The 23,641-nt window shown below is 50.2% G+C and overlaps 2 protein-coding genes across 4 annotated transcripts in view; one reads left to right on the top strand and one right to left on the bottom strand.

The window, feature by feature from the left end:
- The window catches only part of FYCO1 (FYVE and coiled-coil domain autophagy adaptor 1), an 81,059-nt gene that overhangs the window by 20,965 nt on the left and 36,453 nt on the right, over nucleotides 1-23,641 (bottom strand). For all 3 annotated transcript variants that reach the window (XR_012921314.1, XM_012770309.3, XM_012770310.3), the window contains exons 11-14: nucleotides 21,650-21,817; nucleotides 18,774-18,923; nucleotides 17,767-17,978; nucleotides 15,176-15,317 (exon numbers count right to left, since the gene is read on the bottom strand). Coding sequence is in view for 2 of the 3 variants with exons in the window: in XM_012770309.3 (XP_012625763.2) it covers nucleotides 15,176-15,317; nucleotides 17,767-17,978; nucleotides 18,774-18,923; nucleotides 21,650-21,817 (672 nt within the window). In the remaining variant the exon portion in view is untranslated. The remainder of the gene's footprint in view (nucleotides 1-15,175; nucleotides 15,318-17,766; nucleotides 17,979-18,773; nucleotides 18,924-21,649; nucleotides 21,818-23,641) is intronic.
- On the top strand, nucleotides 2,498-8,314 carry CXCR6 (C-X-C motif chemokine receptor 6). Its single transcript, XM_012770315.3, has 2 exons — nucleotides 2,498-2,627; nucleotides 6,433-8,314. Exon 2 carries the CDS (start codon nucleotides 6,455-6,457, stop codon nucleotides 7,481-7,483), a length of 1,029 nt encoding a protein of 342 aa, XP_012625769.1. The 5' UTR covers nucleotides 2,498-2,627; nucleotides 6,433-6,454; the 3' UTR covers nucleotides 7,484-8,314.

Raw genomic sequence — 23,641 nt, 5'->3', positions numbered from 1 at the left:
CATTTTATTAAGTTTATTTACTTTGCTAGTAAGTTGCTAGTAGTTTTCCTTTGAGTCACTGGCTTCCTTTTTGCCTAAAAACCGAGTGAAGGACAGCACACATCTGGTACTTTGCTTTCTGATTACTTGGTGACTATGGTCTGACCACAGCCATCACCTGGGGCGCTGCTGAGCACGCCATGCCCAACTCAGCTGCTGCCGTCTGGTGAGGGTACTTTTCTGGGGAGTACTGAGTCATTAACCCATCCGCCACAGCCCCGTCATCCACCAAAGTCTTGCAGCTAGACTCTTCTCCCAGCAGCAGCAAATGCTCACCCCTGGGTCCTGGAACTGAAATCCTAATAGCTCTGGCTCCAGAAGGCCAGGTCTCTGGGAAAGCAGAGCAGGGCAATGGTCTGACTTCCAACATTAACCTGCAGCAGGGATGCCTGCAACTTCGCTTTTGCTCTTCCCACAATTCCATTTGGAAACTGTTTCTGGGAAAATCTAAGACACATAAGATTGGGACTCACCCTTAAGAAGTTTAGAGTTTTGTTTTAAAGACAATAAATGTCCTTGAAACAATTAACACTACCAACCATATGTGTGTGTGTATGTGTGTGTGTGTGTGTATCAGATATAATAATAGATGACATTTTGTAAAGTGCTTGAAATAAAATTTTGACACCAAAACTGTGAGTGGCTCAGTTCCTCAAATTTAGCTGCAAGTCTTCTGTACTATGCAGAAGTTTCTGGCAGAGAATGGCTGTGTTAAATGCACCATACTTTCTCAAATACACATATTCCTGCACTGGCAGGCACACCCAGTCACAGAAGGCGCCAGGTGCAGGCCCCCACTCCCCCCTCCTCCGACCCCCACTGGAGTAGCAGGATTGCTGAGAGAAGAGCATGGCCAAGCATGCTGGGTAAGGCTCAGCCCATTCTAACACCGTCTTGTCCCTGGGAAAAACCCACCTCTCAAAGCTTACAGATTCCTAAGTGTCAAGTAGGCTTACTCTAAATGGCTGTCTTGCCCTGAAAAGTCTCTTTCGGGATGAGAGCTTTGGCTCATCTCCCCCTCGGTATTCAATTCAGCCTGTGCCTTTCCTCATTCATCCAGCGTTCCCTGCATCCATCTGTCCATCGGTTTATAGTCCATGCGGCCTCATGGTTCCATGTCCATAAGAACACTTCGCTCATTTGTACCAGTTTGGTAGAAAGGACAGTTCGAACAAGTTCATTCAAAAAAGGCCTGAAAACCCACTAGAGGTCTTTAGATCTTTTACCAGGGGCCCCTGGGACAGCTCCATACTCAGAAGAGCATGGCAGGGAACACTGGCTTTGTAGTCGGACCCTGCGTGACCATGGCGCATGAGTGTTCTTGGGCGAATGAGCTAATCTCTCTAATCTTCCGTTGACTCATCTGTGCGTGACTAGGATTAGACGGCTGTCCATGGGAAGCACCCAGTGCAGGGCCACGCTTATAACAGACCTGAGTGTTAGTCTCTGGGTCCCGGGGCTGCTCCTGGTCCCTGCTCCCAGTGCCTGACACCTGCCCTCAGGAAGAGCCACATAAGAGGGTTTGTCCCTCAGGTGAGAGAGAGCACAGCCTTGGGGGCGAGCAGGCTAAATGGGAGTGCAGAGTCAAGAAGGGAGGCCCGGTGCCTCAGCAAGAGGGAAAGCAGAAACAGAGTCCACACCTCCACCTCTCCACTCGGAGGTACTGGGGAAGGTGACCCAGGCAGACATTCCTCCGGTTCCTGCCTTCCAGTGTTATTTCCCAGAAGGGTCAGCAATGTTGGACCATAAAGATTGACAACGAGAACTATGCTGGGATCAAGGTGTTCACCATCTGGGGAGTTCCAGGTATAGAGAGGACAGCCCCAAGAAACCAGGTGATTCCAGCCAGGACAAACAGAGGAGGTGGGCATTGCCTGCCAAGGGGCCTGAGTGGTGTGGATTTTGGAGGCAGGGCTGCACCGGGCTCTCGGGCAGACCCATCGCTTAGAAGCCATCCAGGCCATTGGTCTGGTAGTGACAGAGACCTGACTTTATATCTTCAAATTGCCAGTTACTAGCTGTGTACGCATGAGGCTAATACTCTGATTATGGTCCTCAGCGTTCTTGTCTATAAAATGGGGATGATATCCACTTTCGTAGAGCTGCTATGAGGCCCGTGGCTGTAGTGCATGTTGGGGTGTATACACACACAGAACTCAGCCCATAGCATGGACTTTGCATTGCCCGTGCCCAAATCGTGCCAAAGGGATGTCTGACCAGCAAAAGAAATAATTTTAAGGTGCAAATGCCACCATCGTCAGTGGACTACCAGAGCCAAACCTACTTCCTTTCAGTTTACAAGTAAAACCCTCGCAGGTCCCAAGAGAATAAGCCCGCAGCCGGAATGAGAGGAGTAAAGGGCACCAGAATCACTGAAACGTATCTCTGATCTCCAAATTACACGGTGCAGCTTGGTCATGTGGGTTCTGATCTGAAGGATGGGCGTGGAGGTGGGTCTCTCGTAGTAAACAACCGAGGCCTCTTAAAAAACACGCAGCGGAAGCATGGACCACATCAGAGAAGCAGAGGCAGACCTGGCTTCGAGAGCTAGCTCATCTCTGGAACAAACCGACGAAGCTTCTCTGCGGGTGAGTCACTTGTCTCCTCTTTAATATTTGAAAGACGACAGGGAGTCTAACCCCAGGTACTGTTGGGGTTGTCAGGTTCCTGCCTGCAGCAGGGCACGGTGCAAAATACCCAAGCTAGAGGTCCTAACTGCTCTTCTTTTTCTTTCTTCCTTTTTTTTTTTTTTTGAGACAGAGTCTCACTCTATTGCCTGGCTAGAGTGCCGTGGCATCAGCCTAGCTCACAGCAACCTCAAACTCCTGCACTCAAGTGATCCTCCTGCCTCAGTCTCCCAAGTAGCTGGGACTACAGGTGTGCATCATGATGCCCAACTAATTTTTTCTATTTTTTAGTAGAGACAGGGTCTCGCTCTTGCTCAGGCTGGTCTTAAACTCCTTACCTCAAGCACTCCTCCCGCCTCAGCCTTCAGAGTGCTAGATTACAGGTGTGAGCCACCGCACCCAGCCTCAACTCCTCTTGACTCAAATCTATCACTGACATTTGCTGCTGTGAGAGTTAGAGTGGCCGGGCACGGTGGCTCACTCCTGTAATCCTAGCACTCTGGGAGGCCAGGCCAGATGGATCGCCTAAGGTCAGGAGTTCAAAACCAGCCTGAGCAAGAGTGAGACCCCATCTCTACTATAAATAGAAAGAATTAATTGGCCAACTAAAAAATATATATAGAAAAAATTAGCCGGGCATGGTGGCACATGCCTGTAGTCCCAGCTACTTGGGAGGCTGAGGCAGAAGGATTGCTTCTTGAGCCCAGGAGTCTGAGGTTGCTGTGAGCTAGGCTGATGCCACAGCACTCTAGCTTGGGCAACAGAGTGAGACTCTGACTCAAAAAAAAAAAAAAAAGAGTTAAATTAGAGAAATGTGAAAACTACTGAACATAAATTTGGGGCACACAGTAAGTGCTTATAAGCTGACGGTCCTGCTGGTAGTGGCGTAATCAATCATACCCAGGCAGATAGGGAGAGTCTAGTCATTGTATTTATTCCCTGAACAATCTCTGTTTTCATTTCTTTTGCATTTTATAAGGCAAACTGTTATTGCTGATTATCATCTACCTTTTTTTCGATATAAATCAATATGCTACTATAGAAACTTTGTAAACTATAGAAAAACATAAAGGAAGAGAGGAAATAAGTCACCCATAACTCTACCAACCAGAGGCCAAGTGCTGATATAATTTGGTCGTTTTTCTATATTCTTAAAAATAAAGTCAAAATCTTACAGTTTATCATGGATGCTTAAACAAGGGTTCACAGAGTCTGTGGCACAGGGCTTCAAGGGGTTCATGAACCCCCAGAATTGCAGGCCTCTGTGTGTATGTGTACATTATTTCTGAGAAAAGATCTGAAGCTTTTATGAGATTCTCAAAGGAGTTTATAACTTGAAAAGGTTAAGAATCATGGTTAATTTTATATCCTTAATTTTATATCCATTTATTGTAATAGTAATAGCTAATACTTATTTTGCTGATTTACTTTGTGTTTATACTGTTCTGGGCAATTTAAATGTATTGCATTTTCTAAAATCATTAAAAGTGCTTCCTAAACATTTCAGCCATATTTCATTTTATGTCTGAATTATAATTTGCTTCATTATTTATCATCAGACTTTTATAATATTTCAAAAGTTACACATAATTATTTTTAATTATCAGAAACCAACATAGAATTTTTTTTTTTTTTTTGAGACAGAGTCTCGCTTTGTTGCCCAGGCTAGAGTGAGTGCCGTGGCGTCAGCCTAGCTCACAGCAACTTTAAACTCCTGGCTCAAGCAATCCTCCTGCCTCAGCCTCCCGAGTAGCTGGGACTACAGGCATTCGCCACATGCCCGGCTAATTTTTTGTATATATTAGTTGGCCAATTAATTTCTTTCTATTTATAGTAGAGACGGGGTCTCGCTCTTGCTCAGGCTGGTTTCGAACTCCTGACCTTGAGCAATCCGCCCGCCTCGGCCTCCCAGAGAGCTAGGATTACAGGCGTGAGCCACCGCGCCCGGCCTAGAATTTTGATTATACAAGATAAAGAAATGAATGTTTTTAACCTTTTCTAGAAGGGAAAGTAATTCTTGATACTCTACCTGCACAAAATTGCCCAGGCCCAATCTGCTAACATAATACGAAAGTTTACCAATTATTACAAATGAACGAGCACACATCCTCTGAGGAAACATGCAATGGCAGCGTAAGGGTCCTGCAGAAGCTGGACTAAAAGGATAACAAAAAAGGCAAGAGTAAGCCAAGCAATAACAGAGAGCTGAATGTTATTCTTGGGCAAAGCCGAGCCACCTGTTTCATATTTTAAATGATGAAAAAAATGTTTTTGTCCCCATGTGAGGCAATAACATACACATCATCATCTGACCTACTTAATCTAATACCCCAGAAAGCCTGTGGGGCAGGAAGCCACCTATCACCCTTAGAGATCTAATATTTGTGTTTGAGGGTAGGGACTATTTATTGAGTAGTCTCACCCCAAAGGCAAGACCCTTCCTTTCTGGAGAGCAGGGGGCTTTGGGCCCAGGAAAGACCGAGGCAGGCAGTGGCATCAGGGCTGAGTCTAGTTAGGACTCAACACCAAGGGAAGAAGTGTTTCTGTATGGAACAGGGGAGATGACCTCACCTTTTGCATGCCCTTGTCTGGCCAGGCAATATTCTGACTTTGCTAAACCTTGTAGAGATTCTGTCCAAACACCTGTTCTTCTTAAAACATCTTGAGGTCTGTTGGGATATGGCCCCAGGCCACTGAAATGAGCTGCTACGTGTTGAATACGCAGGTCAGTGGCAAGGACAGGCCTGGCATTCTTGGGCTAATGTTGCTGCAGGTTACATCACCCCATGTCCTCTCGGTGGTCCTCTGCAGGGTCACAGGGCAGAGGGAAAGTCAGAGAAAAGTGACATCTTGAAGGGCCAAAGTGCTGAGCAAAAACGGCAGCCATCTGGTCTTTGCTACAAGCCTCACTGCACCTGGCACCCCCATTTTAATCGGGTCTTCCATTTATTAAAGGAAGCCCCTAATCGCTAAACTGCTAATCACAGAAGCTAAGGCAGTGTCTCCTTCGGGGGAAATCTACCTTTTAAGAGACTGCTGAAGATCAAGGGGTCTTCAGGAAACGAGGCACTGCTGGTGGAATGTCATAAACTGTGCCAGATGACAAAGGGGAAAGGGTGGATGGGACGGGAGAACTGCCCAGTTCCCTATCCGTGAAGCTCGCTCGGCCGAAGCGCTGGGCAGCGGGGGCTTGTCTGTGCCTTGCTTCCCGGTCAGCTGCCTTTTGAAATCTACGCAGTTGAGGGGAAGACAAGGCAGGAAGGGCTGCCCGCCCAGGCAGAGAAATCCTTGTCACCCCCCAAACACCCGTGGTCTCCAGGAGTCTCCTTGGTCTGCTTTAGCTTACGCAACTTAGCAGACAAGGCTGAGGATGGGCGGGCAACTGCAGTCAGGTGTGACGGGAGGAAGACAGGCCCCCTCCCCACCAAGGAGCACTGCTGCTCTTCCAAAAGGCACTTCCCCATTTGACCACAGGGTGACTTCTGCTTTCAAAAGAGCTGAGCACAGGGTTTTATGGAATCTGTGTTAGGAGTTGTTTCCCAGACAGGTGAGATCCTCAAAATCTTAGGGCTAACAAAAGAGTCCCTTATCCCGTCTGAGCAATTTCCCCTCAGAAGTGGCCAGCTTCAGTATACAGTGGACCTAAATCCAGTGGGTGGGTTTAGGAGATGGGTATTTTCCCCCTACATGTGGTCAAATGGGACAGTGGAAAAGACAGGGGGTGTCACCCTCAGCCCCACATATAATTCTTGGGTTTTGACTGCAGGTGTTTCATCAGAACAGACACCATGGAGGAGTATGAGGACTATGAAGACCTCGAGTTCTTCAACAGTTCCAGTAACAGCAGGCAGGAGCATCAACACTACCTGCAGTTCAGCAAGATCTTTCTGCCCTGCACGTACGTGGTGGTGTTCGTCTGTGGCCTGGTGGGGAACTCCCTAGTGCTGGTCATATCCATCTTCTACCAGAAGCTGAAGAGCCTGACAGATGTGTTCCTGGTGAACCTGCCCCTGGCTGACCTGGTGTTCGTCTGCACTCTGCCCTTTTGGGCCTATGCAAGCATCCGCGAGTGGGTGTTTGGCAACATCATGTGCAAGACCCTAATAGGCATCTACACTATAAACTTCTACACATCCATGCTCATCCTCACCTGCATTACTGTGGACCGTTTCATTGCAGTGGTTCAGGCCACCAAGACCTACAACCAGCAGGCCAAGAGGATGATCAAGGGCAAGGTCATCTGCTTGCTCATCTGGCTGATCTCCCTGCTGGTTTCCTTGCCCCAGGTCATTTATGGTAGTGTCCTCCATCTCGACAAGCTCATCTGCGATTACCACGATGAGGAGATTTCCACTGTGGTTCTCACCACCCAGATGACTCTGGGGTTCTTCCTGCCACTGCTTGCCATGATTGTCTGCTACTCAGTTATCATCAAGACCCTGCTTCATGCTCGAGGTTTCCAGAAGCACAGATCTCTAAAGATCATCTTCCTGGTGGTGGCTGTGTTCCTGCTGACCCAGACGCCCTTCAACCTCGTGAAGCTCATCCGCAGCACAAGCTGGGAGTACTACGCCATGACCAGCTTTCATTATGCCATCACAGTGACGGAGGCCATCGCATACCTGCGGGCCTGCCTTAACCCTGTGCTCTATGCCTTTGTCGGCCTGAAGTTTCGGAAGAACTTCTGGAAACTTGTGAAGGACATTGGCTGCCTCCCTTACCTTGGGATCTCAGGTCAATGGAAGTATTCTGAGGACAATTCCAAGACTTTCTCTGCCTCCAACAACGTGGAGGCCACCAGCATGTTCCAGCTGTAGGCCTTGCCGGGGCTTGGAGAAGCTGTTCTGGAACTTACGGGGGCACGGCTGTGTCCTCTGGATGGGACGAGGAAGGCTTTGTTTATAGCTTGTGCATTCTCATGGAGAAGTCACCAAATGCTCTGCCTGGTTTGGAACGCTGCTTCTCAGACACGAACATAATCTGTTCTTTTCTAGAACCTCCATGCCTAAAGCTCAAAGGGGGGGGGGGTCTAAAATTTTTAAGGGCTTGCTGACACCAAGGGGCTGATGTATGGCTCTTAAGATTTTGGGTTCTCCTTTACTGGAAATGGAGCGGAAGGTGGAGGAGGTGAGCAAACAAAGCTATTGATGGTTGCGGGGCTCCCAGGTTCAGAGGACTCATCTGACTACTGGGCAAGCAGTGGAGACGAGGGCAGCCACGAGCACAGGTGCCGGCCTACACGGCTCGGAGTCAACCACCAGGCACCCAACAGGAATGAGAGCAGGCCCTGCTTCACCTTGGCGTTTGACTGTTGTGCAGGCCGATGCTCAGGTTCTCTTTGATTCATCCTGGAAGGACTAGTACTGGGGACTACAAATGGGCCAGAGCCAATTAGAGTAGGCTGAGAATCCCAGTGGTCCATGGAATGCTCAAAAAATGTGCAAAATAAGAGTTCAAGACCATAGTAAATCTAAGCAGCATTTTTGAAGTGGACTCTTGTTGGCTTTGCTCATTTAAAAATGGAATTATTCAATGCCTGCCACACACACGTATATACATGTGTATACACACAGATTCACACATACCTATATATTATATAGCATATAAATTTTATAACTATGAAATAAAATTTTTTAAAAGTCTCCAAACTACTTTCACCCTGAGGCAAATTTTACTTTAATGTGGTATGCCTGGAATATACCAAAAATGGTTACTTCTGGGCTCAGAGCACAGGAAATACGTTAAAATTGTAAACTTTTAGGACAGTGGTCTATAAAGGAAATGGAATATACCAGTAATAACCCTGTTCTTCCACTGTGGCTTCTAACCTTCTGCCCAAAGTGTGTTCAGCTTCTATAATATGGTCACAGGATGAGGCAGCTTTAAATGTCATGCTTTTATGCATATTAATTAGGTCCTGGCAATCTGTGCAAAAGGCTTAAAGATACTTTTTGGGTTTATGCATCTCAAAATCGCCCACCAAAATATGGAGAACCAACTGACAACAGCTAAGCAGAATGCAGAGAGGCAGACCAGAGCTGGCTTTACAGTGTGGCTCTGGGGGCTGGATAGACTAGAGTCAGATCCCTGCCACTCACCAGTTAGTAAGACCTTGGGCAAATCTCTTAGCCTCTGAGCACCTGTTTCCTTCCTTTTTGGGGAAACATGGATCATAACAGTACCCACCTCTCAGGGTTGGCGTGATATTGTACGCAAAACACTTGGCACAGTTTGCATGTTGGGGTAGAAAAGGTCTAAAAATAGCATAAGTTGTTATTTTTTACAAGACTAGTGACACAAAATGGAAGCCCTCTGTGTCAGCCCTGTGGGTTGGCGAGGCAGGGAGGGTCTGCGTCGTGCCTTCTGGAGGTGTGTGGCATGCCACATGCACCCTGGTGAGCTACGCACAGGCCAGGCCTTGCGGGGTGCCCCCACAGGATCCTACCTGCTGTTTCATAAACACGCCTACATGCACCCATGAGGAGAGTCTCTCTACTGTAATCAGGCCAACAGACCTCGAGTGCTTTCCTCAAACAACAAAATCTGCCCTTCTCAGGGTGACGAGGATGATATTTATCTTCTTTTGATTGGCTTCTAAAGGGGAGTTTCTGCCACCACCCCTTTGTACAGTCATCTCAGTGCGGAGCACTTCTGACACAAAGGCCACCAGTCCCTGGCTTCCCGACCGCGTCCCGGGCCAAGAGGCAGAGGCCCTAAGTGGGAAGGAAGACGGAAAGAGTCAGGAGACAGGGGCCCTGTGGCATCTCCACAAGTCCCCACGGAGGGAAGGGAGGATAGGAAGGGTGGAGTGATGGGAACGCAGGGTTCCGGGCTCACTCCGACAGTGCTCAGCGACGGCTCCACCACTGGACGCCCCTGGGCGAGTGACGCAGCCTCCCCGGGCCCTGGTTCACCACCTATGCCAGTGGCTCACGGTGGCCCTCGCTCCAGGGGGGGCCCGTGAGGCACAGGCCGTGCGCTCCAAGGGCTGCGCCAGGGCCCGCCTGGCCACGGCAACAGAGCGGAGCTGTTCAGACCACCAGGCGTCCCCTGACTGCATGCCTGCCCCTACCACACCCCCGAGAATAGGTTCTGCGCTGGCCCTTCACAGCTTAGGGACTCCGCCTGCCTGTCCCCAGGAACAGCACAGCAGTGGGATCTCCCTTCCCCTTCCCTGCTTCCTCAGCCACGCACCGGCCCCACATTCTCTGGGCCCTTACCTCGACTCTTTGACGTAGACATCATTTTCCCAACCCCTCCCCGGGGTCTACGTCGTGCTTGGCAATGAGCACTAGTGCGGGCATGTGCAGGTGACAGGCAGGGGCCTTCACATCTTGACCTCATGCCACCCACAGCCCAGGCAGCAGAAGGGACTACTGGCACAGGCTCCACTCCACAAAGGAGGAGACTGGGCGCAGGTGTGGGGCAGGGCCAGCTCCCGACCCCAGGCCCACTCTTCTCACCCCTGCTCAGCTCTCCCCTCTGCTCACCCGGCCCCCCCAGCACCCGGCGTCAGAGGCTGGGGCACGTGGGAGGACTTGGGGAAGGGAGGTGAGGCTGGGAACAGATGCTGCTTGAGTTCAGAGTGCCCTGGTGTGGCCTCAGGGTCGGAGGGTAAAGAATGTGCCCCAGACCCATTTAGAGGCATGGCAGAGACCACAGATGGCCATGTCACCTGAGACGTGGTGACTGCAGGGTGACACTGGTTCCAGGGGCCGTCTGGGGGCTAGAAGGCCAGGTGTTCTCCATGATCACTCTGGAATGAGGAGATGGCGCCATAGGAGAGAAAAGCCCGAAGCTGCCCCTAAGGGGGGGTGGAGCAGAGCCACGAGCATGGGGCCCAGGAGTGGTCAGGGCGGTCACTCTGGCCTTCTCCTCCAAGGGGCTCTCAAGACAGCACCCCCTTCCAGCTGCCCAGTCCTTCTTGGTCCACAGTAACTAATGCTATTTTTTGGGAGGACTGGCACTGTCATCCCCATTTTTCCAATGAGAAAGCTAGTTCCGAGAGATCCATACCTGACAAAGCTCACACGACAGAGCTAGGGCTACAGGCCCAGTAAACAGCCTCTTTCTCTGCCCCAAACACTGTCAACTGAGGGGGTTAACGCAGGCGACAAGCCGCAGAGTAGCTGCCAAGTCTGTACTCATCTGCAGGCAGAGATTCTGGGCTAACCCAAGCTTGGTTGGCTTCCTACCCTCAACCATTATCACCATATCCTGTTCTCACTTTGTTTCTGAGATAACAGGCATCAAACTTCCCGGTAGGTGGGTAGGTGGGGACAGACCCACCGCAGCCCCTGGAGCACTCTGGCCACGGGGCACAGGGCCTGAGGCAATGACTAGAAAGATGCTCTGTGGGCCCAGGGGCAGTCTCTGTAGGCAAGCATAAGCTCACTTGGTGTCATCCAGGTGTCTGAAGCAATTTTGCTTGGAGAAGACGACTGGGCTGTGCGGTGCGAGGTACTGAGGCACGAGGGAGGGGACAAGCAAGGCTCAGCCCCAACACTGCAACTCGGGGTGGAACACCACGAAAATAATACAACTCCGCGAAAGGCTGCCCAGGTGTCAGGCACCGGGTTCAGTGCTTAGCACACATGGTTCTCATCGAATCTCCCTGACAACCCTGGGGGTGGGAAGCTGAGATCAGGGGGTGCCCTGCCCTGAGCCGTGGAGCTGGGAGGTGGCAGGCCAGGGATCTGACCAGGCGTAGCTGATTCTGGAGCTCGAGCTCTTCACTGCCAAACAGTCTGTTCGTCTGGTAGCCAGTGGGGGAGGCCGGGCCTCGAGGAGGCCATGATTCGGGGGAGGCTGTGCCAAGGCAGCCAAAGCCCAGTGCCCTGCCCCCCCTCCCAGCCTGCCCCACCAGCTCTGCCTGTCACCGCAGTCCTGGGGACAGCTGGATGCCTGGGCAGTGGAGATGGCTGAGTGAGGGAGACGTGCACATGTCTGGAGGGCTCTGAGGAATAGCATCTTTCGCCAGAGGTGAGGGGCTGTGTCCTGCTTCGCACCATCACTCCAGCTTTGAGCCACGCACAGGGGACCACTGGTGGTCACCTGGGGGGGGGGGGGGTCCATAGCATCCTGTCAAGTCTCCCTGCCAGGCTGGACTCTGGGACCTCTTCCTGTCCCATCTCTACCAGGAGGACGAGGAAACAAGTTCCTGAGCCCCGGGAATGTGTGTGTGTGTGGAGAGTGAACACGGTGGCAGGAGAGAGGGGCAGATTTTTGATGGGCAAATGGGACACAGGGAGGGGAGAGCAGAACTCTTCCGGATGAATCTCAAGCTGGTGGACTAGAGGGTGAGTTCTGGGTCCAAAGCCTAGTTCTGACACTTGTAACGACATGACAAGTTATCTGTCCTCCTGAGGCTCAGCTTCTTTACCTGTAAAATGGGATAATAACTTCTCCTCCTTGAAGGGCGGGTGCAGGGACTAAGTGAGGCCGTGTGTAAGAGCGGCTGGTACAGGGAAGGTGCTCAACACAGTCACTTTCAGCAGCACCAAGCAGCCTTACTTTCCCCACGGATCTGGACTTAAACAGTGCTTAATTCCTCCTGGATCACTTCTTACCATGGATTCACTTATTTTTTTCTCTAAGTTTCTTGGTGGGGGTGTTTACCCAGATCCAGGGATCTAGAACTCCTACACTTTCTCAGACTCTTGGTGTTTTTGATTGATCTTAAACTTAGGAAGAAAAAGAATATAAAAAAAGCTGCCAGACAATGCTTAGGGTAATCTCTAGCTAATGCACAACAAAGCGCCTGACGATGCAGCTCTTGACTGACTTGGGAAGGCGGCTCTTCACCCAGACAGATGAAATGCGGGGGTCACAGGCTCCCATCAGTGGGTCCCACACCCGCCTTAGAGCCCTCGGGCCAGCACGCCAGCAGTTTCCTTTCCCTGGAACAGTTCCTGATTTCCCAAGACCAGAAACACACATATTTGTCAGCAGTCAGAATGCCTTCTGCTTTTGTTCCTACTGGGAAAGCGGAAGGTGGGGGTGAGGAGGGAGGGAGCTGCAGGATGGTCACTTTCTCATGCAGGCTACAGGAGGCGGAGAGACACTTTCAAACCAAAGGCATCCCTTCAGGCCCCCAGTCCTGCTCACCCGGCCACCTGGCTTGCCAGGGGATGAAGGCAGAGTGTGGCTTACTGCTAATGGAACCGAACATGCCCTGAGGACCACTGGGCCATGGGGTCGGGGAGAACACTGCAGGCTGACACAGTTAGGGAAGGCTTCAGAGGGGGGCATTCCAGGAAGGAGAGGAAAGGAACCAAAGTCCCAGAAGCAGCAGTGAGTAGAGAGGGGCTGTCTTGGGTTCAGTGGTCGGGTTGGCTCTGTCCACAAGGCTACAACATGGTGAGTTCAGTCACCCTCTAGTCAAGGGGCACAGGTTGTGGGACACGCTTACGCCTAAAACTTCTTGCACTTACAGTCTTATGAAGATTGAACACACCCCCACCCTACCCCCAATTCAGCAGAAATCCTGAATGATCAATCTGACAGACCAATCCTAGCCCTCCCCTGAATTCTGGGCAGGAAGAGATGGCTGGAGATCTCAGTGTGAGTTAGCAAGAGCATCAGAAAAAGTCCAAACTAGAGGGAAAGTGGGTCAAGAAACATCTGGGACCTGGGAGCCTCATACATTCTTTCTCGAGCTTCTAAACAGCCAGCGCTTTGCCGTAGAAACTGCATGAAGGCCAGACACCAGGGGCTGAGAAACCACCAAGCCATGACCTTTTCCCCTGGGTCTCATGGCACAAACTCTTGACATTTTAATATGACGGCACTTTGTGCGATTTATTTCACATTTTAAAAAACCAGCCCTTTGTAAAACTCTCCTTGTAAACTTTGTTGGAAAATGGCTACACTAGAAAAATGAGAGGACAAGGGGGAATAGGTACTAAAGGATACCCTTGTGGCCGATGTTTCTGTCCCTCTGAAGCCTGCCCCGAGCGGGTCAGCTGTGGTGTCCTCACAGCAGTCAGGAAGGTTCCGTGGATGCAGGTCGCTGATTAGGAGCAGCGTCAGATACTGGTGATAGGGCAAAGTGCAGGGTAGGAGTGTGGAAAGTCCCTTGGGTGACACAGGGCGAGGGTAACAGACCTGCCTATATTTTTATTTAGAACTTTAGGACTTTGGGTGGGCTTATCTGCAGCTAAAGGGACTTCTGTGAGAACACATCTACCCGACACAATTGCAGTTAAATCCAAGCTTCCTTTCTCGTGGCACTGTTACCAAGCCTGACTAGTGTTTGCAAAAGATGAACTGAACTTGCCATGTTGTAGCCTTGTGGACAAAGCCAGCCAATCGGATCACTGACCCCCAAGACAGCCCCTACTCATTGCTGCCTCTGGGATTTGGGTTTCTTTCCTTTCCTTCCTGGAATGCCCCCCTCCCCCCTCTGAAGCCTTCCCTTACTGTGTAAGCCTGCAGTGTTCTCCCCAACCCCATGGCCCAGGGGTCCCCAGGGCATGTTTGGTTCCATTAGCACTAAGCCACACTCTGCCTTCATCCCCAGTAAGGTGAGCAGGACCCGGAGCCTGGGGGCTGGTGAGCAAGGTTTTCAAAGAGCATCTCTTTGCTGAATTGTCCCTCCAGCCCCCAAATCCACATGCTGGAGGCCTGACCCCCAGTGCCCCAGACTGTGACTACGTTTGGAGATAAGGCCTTTAAAGAGGCGATTACGTTAGAATGCTTTGGCCGTCAGGCTGGGCCCTAATCCAAGCTTACTGGTGTCTTTGTAAGAGGAGATTAGGAGGCACAGAAGCTCACACACACACAGGACGGCCACGTGAAGAGGCAGCGAGAGGGTGGACATCTGCAAGCCAAGGGGAGAGGCCTCTGAAGAAACCAGCCCTGCTGCCACTTTGATCTTGGACTTCCAGCCTCCAGAACTGTGAGGACAAACATTTCTGTTGCCCTGTTACTGAGCCACCCATTCTGTGGCATTTTCTCACGGCGCCTAAGCAAACTAATACAGTTGCTCGAGCCAAGAAAGACAGGCTGGTGCTCTTCCTGTCCCGAGCACTGTTCTGAGGCTCCTTCCCTTAGGCGAAGACAGCCGGTCCTGCTTCCAATGTCTCACTTTCCTGGTCCTTTATTTTTTTATTTTTTTGAGACAGAGTCTCGCTCTGCTGCCCAGGCTAGAGTGCTGTGGCATCAGCTGAGCTCACAGTAACCTCAAACTCCTGGGCTCAAGCAATCCTTCTGCCTCAGCCTCCCGAGTAGCTGGGACTACAGGCATGTGCCACCATGCCCGGCTAATTTTTTCTATATATATTAGTTGGCCAATTAATTTCTTTCCATTTACAGTAGAGATGGGGTCTCGCTCTTGCTCAGGTTGGTTTCGAACTCCTGACCTTGGGCAATCCGCCCGCCTCAGCCTCCCAGAGTGCTAGGGTTACAGGCGTGAGCCACGGCGCCCGGCCTTTCCTTGTCTTTTATAAGAAAGCACAAGGGCCAAGCACACAATGAACACTCAGGAAATGGGGGTGACATCTACTCACTGTTCGGCCACACTGGGGTCAAGAGAATCGGTTTCGGTGGGTGTTTCAGGCAAGGAGGAGCCGGACTCCTGTATCTGGCACAACTCCTCATCTGTGATGATATCGAACACAGCATCGTCCGGTGGCCTGCAGTCTGTGCTTGCTGCTGGGCAGCAGGGGCAGATCAGGAGAGAAAACATACACGCCGTCATGCACCGCACAGGGAAGGCCCTCGGGGAAGGAGGGGGGTGCAGCCATGCAGAACAAGCCTCTGGGACACACTTCGAATGGGCACTCACCGACAGCTACTCTGTCCAGACGTGAGACAGGACTTATTTATGACTCTTTGAAAGCGGGAGTCCCTCTGACCTGCATTTCCCTCCAGTCCATTGGTGCCTGGGAGAGAACCTCCCTCTGCTCAAGGAGTTGCACCAGGGACCTCGTGCCCGGCTTTCCAAGACACTTAGTAGGAAGGTCACTGTAGGAACGCCCACCCACCCACAAGCACTCTCCCGCTTATGGCATGAAAAACATAAGAGCAGTTCTGAGGGGGGGAAAGAAAAAGAAGAAAAAGAAAAAAACATAAGCAGACAGGAAATGTCAAAAATCAAAACAAGTGACCTTAGCACTCTGGCGTGGTGCCATTCCCTGTTGTTGCTAGGATACCCACCAGTCAGACAGGGCAAGAAAAGCCCTGGGCTATCGAGAATAGTTAATGTGAGCTACAAGTTACCAGCTGGCCCTGCCACATGACTACTGGGACAGGCTCTGCCTTAGAAGGAACGTTCCACCTCTTATCTCAAGTCTGCAAAATGGAGAGGTTGAGGCATAGGCTGAAAAAAGGGACCCCAAGGATTGGTTTCTTTCCACAGACCCAGCCACACTCCTGAACCTGCTTTCTGAGGCTGGCAGGGGGAAGGGAAAGCAGGCAACAGGGATCCGAAATGATGTCCACTGAGATCAGACATACATAAATGGAAAGTTATACCATGCTGTGGATTGAAGGAGTCAATTTTATTAATATTAACATGGAAACTCTCTCCAAACTGATCTAGAGATTCAATGCAATCCCAATTAAAATATCACCGGAATTTTTTAATAGAAATTGACAAATTGACTCTAAAATTTATATGGAAAAGCAAAGGACCTAGAATACCCAATACCTCGATAAAGTACAAAACTGGAAGACTCACTCTACCTGATTTTAAGATGTTTTATAAAACTATGGTAACCATAGCAGTGCAGTATTGGTAAAAGAACAGACATATAGATAAATGGAACAGAATAGGAAGTCCAGATATAGACTCACACATATAAGTTCAATTGATTTTTGACAAAGGTGCAAAGGCAATTCTATGGAAATAAGAATAGACTTTCAATCACTGGTGTTGAAACAACTAGACACCATACAAAAAAAAATGCATGTCTCCTCATCCTTTGCACCATACACAAAGATTAACTCAAATGGATCACAGACCTAAAATGTAGAACCTAAAGCTATGAAACCTCTAGGAGAAAATAAGAGAAAGTCTTTGAGTCTTTGGGTTAAGATATGACACACACACACAAAAAAAAAAAAGAAAAGAAAAAAAGAAAAAAACCCTCATCCATAAAAGAAAAAATGGATAAATTGGACTTCATCAAAATTTTAAACTTCTGCTCTTTGAAAGATACTTTTGCTCTTTGAAAGGAAATAAAAAGACAACCTATAGATTGGGAGAAATGCTTGTAAACACATATCTGATAAAGAACTTGCATCTAGAGAGAATATATAGGGGACTCTCAAAATTCAAAAATTAAAAACAAAATTGAAAAATGGACAGAAGATTTAAAGAAGGTATACCAATGCTGTGCAAAGTACACCCCCCATCCTAAGCAGTTCCTTGTACCCAGTGAAATCATGGGCCCTGCCAACCTCCTTGGTGATCCACTTAAACCAAAGACGAACTATTAGTAATTCTAAAGGCTGGCTGGCTGGCATCTAGGCAGAGGCCAAGGAGGTGTTCACAGGTCCAAGTGCAGATGGCAGAGATGAGACCCACTTCTGCCCGTGCCACCTCGGCTTTGCCGCCCTGTGCTCCACATCCGAAGCCCAGTGCCGCAGAGGGTAGCCTGGGCTGGTCTGTTAGGGTGTGCTCGAAGCAGAGCAGCAGGATCCAAACTCTGCTTCCTTTAACTGGGCTGAGTGGGAGGACACAAAGGAGCACACATCCTCCTTGGCCAAGAAGAGAGAGAGGGGGAAGGATGTGAAGGGTTCCAGAGACAACTGCTGGCCTTGGGCGACACTGGGAGAGACAGCAGATACCGGGGCTGAAGCTCTGGAGGACAGCATACTCCAAGGCATGTATTTCACTGGTGATACGCGTGTTAAGAGGTACACACGCCTCACGTTAAATCACACTGAATCACAGCGGAAGAAAGTTATTCCCTTTTCAATTCTCTTTCAATCCTAATTACATCAAAAAGAAAGCCTCGAATTGGTGGCAATATATTTTTAGTGCCTGTTTAGTATCTCGGCTTAGCAAACATCGAGTTAAGCTTGTGAGAGCTGACTGGCCACGACAGGGAGGGTGGCACCTAGAGAACACAGTAGGCAGTAGCAGAAGCCTGACCTTGGCCTCCTGCGGACTGGGGTCCAGTGTGAGCTGGTGACACTGTGGGGCTGGGCTCTCCCTGGCTAGTGCCTGAGCCAGAGCTATCAGGGGAGCCTCGGCCTTCACTGAGCTTCCGGAAACAGGCTCGGCAGCAGCGCTCCTTCTTGTTACTGTGCTTGGTCAGGACATAGTTGTTGCAGCAGTAGTAACAGAAGATGCGGCCACATATCCTGGGAACGAAACAAGCCCAGGCTGTGAGGATGATGCACTGTGACCTCGTGTGATCTGCTCAGCACCGGAACTGGGCTCGGCGTGGGGCTCTGGAAGCCACGTGGCTCTCATTAGACCTGGCTCTGCCCCCACTTCACAGAGTGGCCATAGTCCATGTCATAAGATTCCAATAACACCTGGGTGAGCTCGGTGGGAGAGTTTTATTTAGGGTCCTGGGAGGCAGGGAGAGAAAGTATGCGGCTAAGCCCCCGTTCCCTGACACCAAGCTGTAGGTGTGCACCCCACACTTCAGGGGCTCTGAGAGACACACACCCTCACAGGTTGTGCTGATCATTCCCAGCTGCCCCTGCCCAGTCTGGGATCCACATTTACCCATCCTTCTCTGTGCCCCCCGAGGTCTTTGCACCCCTAGCACTGCCTGTGTTCTTCTAGTGAAGCTTCGGTCCACTTCCTACTGGGTTCCAGCAACGCCATTCGCTTCCAGTCTCCATAGGCCAAGGAATGGCTGAAGGGCTGCTGGTCTCTGGGTACACCATATCCCTGTGGGTCCCCTTAACTCTGCCCACACCTCCGTATTTAACTCTCTTTCCTTTCAGGGAGCCCTGAGTGTCCTGCTAAGACCCTAGCTAATACACTGTCCCCATCTGGCTCCCTTAAGGCCAAAAGGCAACATGCTATTCCTAGCCAGTCGGCCACGGTACCAACACCTATCACGGAGTGCTCGTTCCCGGCCACTTGCTACGGTTCCCGGCCCTGCCGAGGCTTCAGTGCTGGCCGGCACGCTGCCTGCTGACCTGCAGTGGTGCCGTCGCACCATCCAGCTGAACTCCCGCTTGCAGTCCAGGCAGTGGCTGGCTTCGGTGTCCCCAGCCCACCTCTCCTCGGCACTAAGCTTCTGCTGGAATTCCAGAGCGTCTGACTTCTGCCAGAGAGCATCCTTGTCCCTGGGACAAAACCAGATTGGAAAAAAGAAAGAATCTGTGAAAACAACAGAATTATCCCTGTTTCATTTTTTAAAAAACTGCTATCGAATCTCCTGAACCAAAGGACAATTCACTTTTACCCCAGAAATGTGCCCAGGGAGGTCTCTGTCAACTGCAACGAGCTGCCAGCGCTGACAAGGCCACGCACCACTCAGGCATCTGCGCGACGGTGCCGACGACCACTGGGAGTCTGAGCTAAAGCGTCTGCCATGTTGCCGGTCCGTGCGGTAAGCCAGGGACCACGGACGTGCTCTCTGCCTAAATCTTAATGTGCTCGGGCCCTTTGTATTTTGATGGTTTGTTCAAGTAACAACTAATCACTGCAGAAGATCAAAGATTTCCCAACCCCCAAATCTGATCAGATGTTAACCTCTTCTGCTCCTCCGAGAGATGGTAAAGTCACTCCAGGAAGCCAGGCTGCAAGAAGTGTGAGGCTTTTCAGAGAGGTCTGGCAGTGGCCAAATGTGCCTGATGCACCAGGGGGACGGGCGTGTGTGGTGGCTTCCTCCCGGCTGCTAAGGAGCATTCCCAGGGCTGATGTTTTCTGACACAGAACGTTCATCCTTTCCTGTATGGAACCCCAGCCATCGTGCAGAGGGTTAATGTGGCCCTCAGCTGCACCTCAGCCACTGGTAACGTGACACCAGAGCCACTACGGGCCTGAACGAGACTGGCTCCATCACCAGCCAGGAACTCCTAATAAACCACAGACCCTTTTCCTAAATAAAAAAGATTGAACATGGAATCGATTGGCTTTTTCAAGGACACTTAAAATTGTCAGGAGGCAGGAAGACTCACTCTCTGGACCAGCCTCGTTCTCCCAGCTGATCCACAGCACCTGACCTTTCTGTTCCCATGAGGCCAGGTGCTCGCGCCCTGAGAATGTGGAAATATTGTCAGTAGTTGGGCTTTTCCATCACACCCCTCAGAAAGACGTCTAAGCTCAGAGCTCAGAACCCCGAGTTCTAAGTCTGTATGTTGATGACATGCGGGCAGTTTTTAAACTTTCAAATTAATTATAATCTTCTTTTTTGAGAGAGAGTCTTGCTTTGTTGCCCAGGCTAGAGTGAGTGCCGTGGCGTCAGCCTAGCTCACAGCAACCTCAAACTCCTGGGCTCAAGCAATCCTGCTGCCTCAGCTTCCCGAGTAGCTGGGACTACAGGCATGTGCCACCATGCCCGGTTAATTTTTTCTGTATATATTAGTTGGCCAATTAATTCCTATTTATAGTAGAGACGGGGTCTCATTCTTGCTCAGGCTGGTTTCGAACTCCTGACCTCGAGCAATCCGCCCACCTCGGCCTCCCAGAGTGCTAGGATTACAGGCGTGAGCCATTGCGTCCGGCCAATTATAATTTTAACATCACCATTTTGCAACCCCTCATGAATTAGTACATCTTAGCATTCCTGATCCATAGCCGCTAACATCACAAAGGGAGGGCTAATCAGATCTTATGTGCCTCTTGAAGGGAAGACCCCAAACTATAAACCAATTCTATGAAGTGTTCTTGCTAGAAGTTTGAGCTTGGGTCAGAGCAAGCTGCTAGCAGAGCAATGGTTCTCAACTACGGCTCTCTGGTGCCTGGGTCTCACTCCCAGCCGTTCTGATTCAGTTGGTCTGGGTAGGGCCTAGACATGGGCATTTTTTAATAGCTCCCCTAGTGGTTATAATGTGCACCTGGGGTTGAGAACCACTGTTCTATCAACTCACAGGAAATGCACGGGATGGACAAACATGTTAAATGACACCATGACGATGTAACCAGCAAAACCCACATGGTAGGAAACTCAACCAGATGAATGACCTGGCTTCTTCAGAAGTAAATTACAAAGAAAATAAAATGAGTTAGGGAGATGGCGGGAACACCTGAGACTGTAGGAGACATACCACTAATTGCGATGTACGGACCTAATTTAGATCCCGATTAGAACAAACCATGAAGAAATGACAAGGCAACTGGAAAATTTGAAACTGACTACATACTTCATGGTATTAAGGAATTTTAGTTCGTTTATTGGAGTGTGGCAATGATACTGTGGTTGTTTAACATGAAGAGTCCTTGTCTTGGAGAGGAACATACAGAAATATTTATGGATAAAATGATATTATGTCTGGAATTTACTTCAAACTAATGCAGGGAGGCGGGTGAACAGACGAGATTACAGATGAAACAAGATTGGCCCTGAGCTGAACACTGCTGAAGCTGGCCGATGTGCGCCTGCGGGCGCATGACATGAGTCTGTTTTTGTATATCTGAAAATTTCCGTAAGGAAAGGTTTTTTAAAAAAGCTTTGAATGACTGGAGAACATTTAGAAATCAGGACATTTCACGTAAAAGTCTAGGATTCCACCTTCCCTTGAGAAGTAAGGTGGCCTGGCAGCTCTGGGCCCAGAGCTGACGTGGCAACGAGCAGCAGGGGCAGAGCCCAGCTGTGTCCCCCAGTCCCCCACGGTCCCCTCCTGGCCCACTACCCATTTACATCTGCTGCCTGGTCCCTGAAGGCAGTGGAGTTTGGGACCTCGGGTACTGGGGAAAGTGGGGTGGAGGAGAAGGAGGAAAGGGCTCCGGGAGAGGGGCAAGAGAACGGGAAATTCCCCAAGCATCCTTTCAAGAGCAGTTGCGTTTCTTTAATGAAAAACCAAGCCGTGGGGAGAAGCCCCAGCTGCTGGTTTGGCCCAGCACTCACCTGAGCAGCTCTATCAGCCGCTCCTCCAGGTACTTCTTGGTTCTGTTCAGGTCATCCAGGTCAGCAAGCATCTTCTGGTCATTCTTCTCCCGGTCTGCCACCTCCTGGCAGAGCTTGTTGTAATACTCTTGGATTTTTGCAGTGGCTTTTTCAAGCTCCTTCTGGGCCCTGGGGAGGAGCGGGAAGTTTTCTTGATTAGCCATGACCTCCAGCTTCCCTGGTGGGCCTCTAAGCAGGGGACCTGCTGTCTTCATAGTCGGGGAGCCCCTCGGCATATCTGCTCACAGGGTGTGCAGTCCCCTAGGCTTTGAGACTCCCCTCACATGGCCCCACACACAAAGGGGCCTCCTTAGGGGGAAGGTTGACCCCACATTGCTAGAGGCATCCTGGGGGAGTCAAACTCTGCACCCCTTGGTTCTTGGACAGGGACTGAGGCTGTGAGAGGAAGTCGATGGGCAAGTCTACGGGTTGGCGATGGGAAGGAGGAGTGGGGGAACGGGAGAAGAAAGGAGTCAAGACAGGAAGGATAGAGGCACAGCTTTCTGGGGGTGGCCACAGAGAGGAGGACCTGTCTTCCATGTGACTTTGAGACTCTACACGTAGGGCACAATGCTGGGCCCACAGCAGGCACACAACCTGCATCTGCACTGACAGCTGTTCTACCTGATAGACACCCGAGGTCCAAGGAATTCTGTTTTGGGCACTGTGGGATGTCTCAGTCTACTGCAAGGGGGCTGGCTGAACCTCACCACCTCCTCAACCTTGCCCACTCCACTCTCAGCTGCCCCCTAAAACAGTGGTTTTCCAAGGATGGCCCAGCAGGACATAGGAAAAGCTCCCTTACATAGAGGCCTTGCAGAGAGACTGATTAATTTATGCCTAATGTAGCCCTTCTGTGTACCATATAAAGTTGCCAGAAGGCTGTTGACTAGACCCTGTCCACCGAAACGATCTCATGGGCATGCATGCACATACACACAAACATCGAATAAAATAAAATCCAATCGTGGTCAAATGGATTGTGCAACTTTGAGCAGCTCAAACAAATGCTCTGAGATGTTACAAATAGCCACTGTTATAGCATTTATTTAATGCCACCAACCCAGAAGTGAACACGACCTGGCAGCCAGGGCCCTACAGAATCTGAACATTGGAAGGGTCAAGTGAGAAGAAATATACGAGTCCAGATTATGGAGTGCCAAGCATACTCTGAGATCTCCCGCTGAGCCTGGGCCCTGGCCTAGAAGGCAGATGGTAGGAAGAAGGAAGGGGTGAGTAGAAAGGTTAAAGATGTGGGATGCCTGTCTTTGCTGGTGGCACATGTACAGTTTGATTCCAGTAACCGCTCCTCCCTGCTAAACCTGTTTTAATCAGGTCCCGGCTGGACTAGCTAGGCCCCATCATCACATGGTGTCCCCAAGCCACAGGACAGCACTGTAGGGGCCGTACTTCTAGACCTGATGAAAGGGGTGACAGCATCATCTGCTCTCTGCAGACACAGCCCCAGAGAGTCTGCACAAAGACGGGCTGATCCTGGTCCTCGGCACACTCATTCTCCTCATCTATGAAATGGGGATAAATGATCCCTTCCTCATAGGACTGTTGGGAGGATGAAATGGGTAAATTTATGCAGAGTATTTAAAACAGTGCCTGTTACATTTTAAGCATTATTTAAATGTATGCTGTTACTGTTGCCATCACTATTATGACCTAATTTTTAATTTAGGTTTTCCAAAGCATGCAGTTACTCAGCTGAAGTGTGCCCTGCCAAAGGTAAGAAAACTGAATTAAGAGAAGGGTGCTTCAGTCATCTATAGCCTGTGATCGGCAGACGGCCAGGTTGTCTATGGTATGTTTCCGGCGTAAGCACTTTCTGGGTTTGCGGTTTTTCTTGCAACAGGACTTCCTAAAGCTAATATGACTGACTGACTTTCTAAATGACTGCACCGAGCACCCCTTCCCTGATGACGACCGATGGCCGCGTGGGTGGAA

This window comes from Microcebus murinus, chromosome 1 (genome assembly GCF_040939455.1).
Source record: "Microcebus murinus isolate Inina chromosome 1, M.murinus_Inina_mat1.0, whole genome shotgun sequence".
Classification (NCBI taxonomy): domain Eukaryota; kingdom Metazoa; phylum Chordata; class Mammalia; order Primates; family Cheirogaleidae; genus Microcebus; species Microcebus murinus.
The sequence above is the reverse complement of the archived record's forward strand: the minus strand, read 5'-3'. Positions and strand labels throughout refer to the sequence as shown.